General features: G+C 42.4%; 2 protein-coding genes across 2 annotated transcripts; one reads left to right on the forward strand and one right to left on the reverse strand.

Annotated features, from left to right (window-relative positions):
* Window positions 1-1,209: 1,209 nt before the first annotated feature.
* Window positions 1,210-2,491, reverse strand: LOC109476126 (gamma-soluble NSF attachment protein-like). The gene has a single exon (XM_019777022.1). It carries the CDS (start codon window positions 2,312-2,314, stop codon window positions 1,346-1,348), a length of 969 nt encoding a protein of 322 aa, XP_019632581.1. The 5' UTR covers window positions 2,315-2,491; the 3' UTR covers window positions 1,210-1,345.
* Window positions 2,492-2,764: 273 nt separating this feature from the next.
* Window positions 2,765-5,506, forward strand: LOC109476139 (tRNA-splicing endonuclease subunit Sen34-like). The gene is made up of 3 exons (XM_019777035.1): window positions 2,765-3,078; window positions 3,867-4,237; window positions 4,980-5,506. The coding sequence occupies exons 1-3, from the start codon at window positions 2,879-2,881 to the stop codon at window positions 5,321-5,323; spliced, it is 915 nt and encodes a 304-aa protein (XP_019632594.1). The 5' UTR covers window positions 2,765-2,878; the 3' UTR covers window positions 5,324-5,506.
* Window positions 5,507-6,000: the final 494 nt, after the last annotated feature.

Genomic DNA, 6,000 nt, shown 5'->3' on the forward strand with positions numbered 1-6,000 from the left:
TTGCTATATACATGTATAACTATCATTAGCTCCTGTATCAATGCCAATTTATAACAGTTGATAAAACAGCTAAGGCCACACCGATTTAATTTCTTGGTTAATGGATTTTTCTAGAAAAATAATGGAGCGGGCGGTTGAAAAAAAAATAAAAACAGGCCTAGGAATCCTATTATGGTTAAAAATGGTTACGATAGGAGCCATGAAGTCAACACACCAGGCTGGTTCAAAATTTAAACAATGAATTTTGGACTTTTGATGATAGATCTACCATTGCATTGAAAGATGGAATAACTGTAACAACTAGGATGAAAAGGACTGTTTTCAACTGTTCAGGGCAAAATATGAGCATTTTGCAGTTGATTCTGAATTTTTATTTTTATTTGCAAATCAGAAAAAAATGAAGCGGGCGAATCCGTTAACCAAGAAATTAAATTGGTGTGGCCTAATAACATTTGTGTAATTGTACAAAGTATAACACATGCTGAAGTGACTAAAAATAGATGTGCCATGAGACTTTTGCTTAAGTACTGTGTTTTTGTTTCTTTCTATTCTGGGCAGGACAAAGCACTCAAAATATTGAGGTATCTAGTTGATTTAAAGACTTCTGTTTCAATTCAACACAACCACATATTACTCAACCACACAAAGCTGTTACTGAACAATGTTGCACAATTACATGTATACTGACCATGAAACATTGAAGCACATCACAATCACATCACATAAAACCAATATACTATGATATTTATGTATATATTTCAGTCATTGTCACATTTATCTGATGACATACATAATGCCACTGTCCACATATACCATATGTATACGTGCTATGAGTTCTCTATGTAGTGTAGAACACTCTTATAAAATGCCATAATAGGAATTGGATATTTCTTATCTTTTGGAATTTGATGTAAATCCTTTTGTACTAACTAAACATGAGTATGGGCTTAAAGAAGATTTCCTTTATATTACATTTTGGGTTTATACTATAGACAAAGGCATAGCTATATCTCTGCATTTTCATTTGTTTCACATTCACTGACAATGTACATGTAATTACAATGACACAGTGGCTGACAGTGCATAGTGCATACTGAACTGATACATTAGCAATACCGGTAGACAAATCACATGGCCCTGCCTACTTCCGTCAAAACATGAAATTGAAAATGCAAATATTTGACGGACATGCTGCCACTTTCTCATTCGTTGAAATGCTAATTGCCATTCTCTTATTGGTTGAACTGCTAATGTGATGGACAGTCAGGATCGGTCTAAAATTATAATGTAACATGTTAACTGTAAAAACAAGGTGGCTTCATTTATGATTTCTAAAAACTTAAGATCAACATAGTCCTCCAGCAAACTCATCTTCCTCATCAGCCCCGTCCTCCTGGTTTTCTAGTTGTCCCTTTTCCATTCCTCCTTCGATTCCCTCATCTAATAACTCTACCTTCTTCTTCTTACCCCCTTCCCCACCCCCCGGTGCCTGTAACCCACGGGCCAACTTGGCGTAATCGTTGTCCATGAACTTGAACATCGGTCTAGCCGCGACGGAAGATAGTCGTTCCTGGTCGTTTTCGTCATACGCATCCAACAACTCGGCCAAGTCCCGACAGTGATCGCTTTCAGGGAACCCCGGGATGCCGTACGCATCTTTGTACGCCTTATCGGCTGCCACAAAGTCGCCTCTCGCCAGGTGACACAGCACCAACTCTACCGTCACCCTGCTAACTTCTGGTCCGTTCTCTCCTTCGATCTGGAACTTCTTCTCGACCTGGAGGACCTCGACTGCTCTGTCATAGTTCCCCATCCTTACCAGAAGCTTGGCGGCTTTCTTCTGGAAGTCGGCTGCTTGTCTGGGTCTGTCCTCACACTCAGTTATATCACTGCCTATCATGTAGTAGTCCACGGACTTCTGTGGGTTGGTAGGCTCGAGAAGCTTGGCTAGCCTGTCAAATGTAGACGCCGCGGTGTCTGGTACCCCGTGCTCTCTGTACAGGTGTCCCGCCTTCTCGATGAGCTGGGCAGCTCGGTTCAAGTCGTTTAGTTCCTTGCACATCATCCCTGCCTGCTCGTAGGCCTTCCCTGCGTGGAACATGACGTTATTCTGGGCGTTGCACTCGGCCGCTTTTAGGAATGCTTGCCTGGCTTGGTCGTAGGACTTTGCCGTCCTGAAACACGTACCTGCTTTTGTGTAAGCAGACGCCGCGCCGTCGTAGTCGGCCTTCCACTTGAAGAAGGACGTTTTCATACATTTTTCTGCTTCTTTTATGTGCTCTAGACCTTCGGCAACACGTCGGTCGGCAGCCATGATGAAACTTTGCACACCTCAAAATTTTGGTTATTACGCGAGGAAAAAAAGCTCCCTAACCCAAAGCCAAAGGCTATCTTTCGCTCAAAAAACTGATACTGTACAAGAAAAATACTAAACACGACATTGTAAACACAAAACACTGAATATGGTGTCCTGACTTGATGATTTTGAGGCTTATATGTGCTGCAAATACGCGGAAGAACACTAAACCAGACAGTGATGTGACCATCGACCTTCCCAAAATGTCAACAAGACATTTTTAAGAATACTGAATAATATACAATTTGACAATAGGATATCTTAATCTATGATATTAATCAATACACATTTCTCTCCAAAGAATTGGATTTTTAGAGATTATGGCCGTTTCTTATAAAACTGTATTTTTTTTCATTTCCCGACCTAACCCCTCTGTGTGCGTAAATGTAATATTCCTGTAAACTTTGACCTTTTGGCACATGCAATCACAACTTCTGACCACAGAAATTCTGTGAAATTCGAGATTTTAATCCATGTATTCTGACGTTTGTAGGATTTTCTATTGACTCAGTCCGAGTCAGGATGATAGACCTGTATCTGTGTCACGGCCACGTGTACGTCTGGAACGCTTCAGCCGCCTGTGAGCTGCGGGAACAGCACAGAATCGTCGGGACGTTTGTGGGGGCTCTCCCCCGCCTGCCCCGGCAGAACGTCAGGCTGGGACGGCCTCTTCAACTCATGCCAGAGGAGACCACGTTACTGCTGAATAAAGGCATAGCCAGGTAACATATTACAGAGGGGTTTACATAGTCTGCTGGGGACAGCTAGAAACCATGTACCACAAGAACTAGAAAACAGCACATATAATAAGCGGGTTGGTGGAAAAAGGACTCCAGTCCGATCGGCGGAAAAAGCAGTTCAGTCCGATTTGGGGGTGGAAAAAGCAGTCCGGTAGTTTCTGTGTGTAGCAGCGTCCTCTTGCGAAATACAATAAAAGTGCAAGCAGTCTGGTGTGTCCTTTTTCCATCAACCCTAATAAGCAAGAAACTCTGCCAAGAAACCTGCTAAAAATTTATTATGCAATACATGTATCTCGTATATGGAGGCTAAATCAAATTATACACCTGATTTGAATGGGAAACTGTAAAAACTTACTACATAGTCATTCGTGTAAAAATTTTGAAGAACAATTTTGTCTTATGAAGATTTAAAATTGTAGATCATTCATAAACCTGTTGTTGTCCTTGTTTAACATCTAATATATTGCTTGGTGCTCGTTTTCGCGTGGTTCAGTTCAGAGTCAAAAAGTCTCTCTAGGTACATGTATTTAACTCTTTGTGCCTTGTGCTTGAGTGAAGTTTGAAGTGTCTTTATGAGAGCACATCGAAGCGGTGTGTACTCTCAATGTACCGGGAGAGGGCTAGGTACATCTGGTTGTTCTGAAAGTCCTTCTCTCATTCCGGCTAGGGTGATGATATCCGTGTCTCTGTTTTCTTCTTCTATGTTGTAAACCCACTCCTAAAAACCAACCACCTGCTATGTCAAAATCATACACAAACTATTTTTCCAGGTTACTGGATGGAAGCATCCCTCCGAAGACAGGTGAAGAAGATTTACAAGCTATAACAGAACATAGGAAGCAAAGCTTCAGGGAACAGTCCGAGATGTGTAAGAATGACAGGAAGAGGAAACTGCACGAAATGGCCAGTGTCATCGCCAAAGGACGGGCGGCTAAAAGAAAAAAGCTTGCACAGAAGGCGAAACCAGCTGAGGAAGGTTCTAGTTCAGTGTCCAACAATGATGTCACCAGTTCAAGTTGGGATCAGCCAGAAGAGGAGAAAGAGCCAAGCTTGTCTGTTGAAGAGATGAAAGAATTGGAGGCCAGGCTGGACAAGACTACAGGCTACAATGAACAGGCCTTTCTGGTGCAGATTCTGACAGGTAATTATAAGATGGTCAGGTACCCTGTGATCATTGCAAGCTCCATGATTCTGTCACAGTGGCCATACAAAAGTACAGAGACACAAACATCACGTCTTGTCGTTTCTTAATCCCCTTTGAAGTACCCGAATCACGGGTAACATTACCCTTCTAGAACCCCTTCCTTCGAACAGGTGTCGTTGCTACCTGTTTGAACACCCGCTCAAACACCGGTGTGCTCGAACAGGCAGCGAACCCCCGCTCGAAGGAAGGGTCTTACTACTACATACAATGTAAGTGCTTACAGTATATGTACATATAGAATACAACACAGTGTATTCCGTATCGGCCCAACCGTGCGTCTGCGGGAGGGCCGGGACCGAGGGCGATGCGGAATACACCGTGTTGTATTTTATTTATGTCATACCCACCCAAGAAAACGCGCCTTTCAATGCAAGATGAGCCAAAAGTTGGTGCCCCTGAACTCTCAAATGCAACAACAGTCAGTTCCAACGTTTGGATTCTGTATTCGAATTTTTGAAAGCGGCACACGCAGTTAGGGCAAAACGCATTCAAATCGTTCTATGAAAGCCATGGAGCCCGAGCCGTACCGTAAAGTACGGCCCAGTCCGGAACCTGTTTTTGAACATTATCGCGTCCCGGGTATGATATAAAGTACATGTTTACACTGTCACTTCGTGACAATTCTACCAACACAGATGGACTTCCAAGCTAACCTTCTTTTCCTTCATCTAACCTACAGAACAAGTTACAGAAGAACCCCAGGAAGCCGTCCCCTGGAACTACCCCACCACAGACAGAGAGGCTCTCAGATGTCAGGTTTTCCAAGACCTGTGGGAGAAGGGTTACTTCCTCACCAGTGGCGGCAAGTTTGGCGGAGACTTTCTGGTGTACCCCGGGGATCCCTTCCGGTACCACTCCTTCTACATCGCGGTTTGTCAGCATAGAACTGAGAACATGGAGGCCCTGGATATAGTGAGACTGGGGAGGCTAGGGTCCAACGTGAAGAAAACTGTTTTGTTATGCTCGGAGTGCGAGAGTGGCGAAATAACATACACATCTCTACAATGGACAGGGATGAACTGAACAAAATATGTTTAGCACATATATTTACTGTGATGTACAGGAAAAATAACAGTATCTTTGATGACTATTATAGCCATTTTGTATGACACTGCCTTAAAACGTGACAATGTCTTGCTGGTTTAGAAAAAGATGATCAAATTCCTGCTTGAGATTGTACTGCAGATGAAAAGACGATAAAAGACACTGCCTGTTTCCATTGATGTTCCTTAAAATAGGTTCACATCCTTTGAATATGTGTGGTGTTGTATATACACGATTTTCAAATGACTAACACTCCAGTTATGTTGGATTACAGTGTGGCCTCACCAATTTAATTTGTTGGTTCTCGGATTCGCCTCTTCATTTTCTGATTAGCAAAAAAAAAAAAAGATTCTGGTTCGGAAACAACTCAAAAATGCTTATATTTGGCATGCCCCCAATAGTTTAGGAAAGTCCGTTTCTTCCTATATAGTTGTTACAGTTTTTCCATCTATCAATGCAGTGGTTTGATTAAAAGTTCAAAATTCTTTGTTTAAATAATAACCAAGCCTTTTGTACGTTGATGAAGGTTAGACATCCAGGTAAACGATACTCGTAAGAAAATTCAAACTCTACTACTGGATCAGTTACGGATTTTTATTTCCGGACGTTTCGAGTGACATCCATCACTCTTCTTCAGCGTCACAAATGAACCTCTG

The sequence above is a fragment of the Branchiostoma belcheri genome, unplaced genomic scaffold (genome assembly GCF_001625305.1).
Source record: "Branchiostoma belcheri isolate BF01 breed outbred unplaced genomic scaffold, Haploidv18h27 scaffold36, whole genome shotgun sequence".
Classification (NCBI taxonomy): domain Eukaryota; kingdom Metazoa; phylum Chordata; class Leptocardii; order Amphioxiformes; family Branchiostomatidae; genus Branchiostoma; species Branchiostoma belcheri.

What these genes read in the sequence shown, in the direction of transcription:
- LOC109476139 (XM_019777035.1), top strand. Translation starts at nt 2,879, where the DNA reads ATGATAGACCTGTATCTGTGTCACGGCCACGTGTACGTCTGGAACGCT. An exon ending in CTGAATAAAGGCATAGCCAG is followed by an intron (nt 3,079 to 3,866) that starts GTAACATATTAC and finishes CTATTTTTCCAG; the next exon opens with GTTACTGGATGGAAGCATCC. An exon ending in TCTGGTGCAGATTCTGACAG is followed by an intron (nt 4,238 to 4,979) that starts GTAATTATAAGA and finishes TCTAACCTACAG; the next exon opens with AACAAGTTACAGAAGAACCC.
- LOC109476126 (XM_019777022.1), bottom strand. Translation starts at nt 2,314, where the DNA reads ATGGCTGCCGACCGACGTGTTGCCGAAGGTCTAGAGCACATAAAAGAA.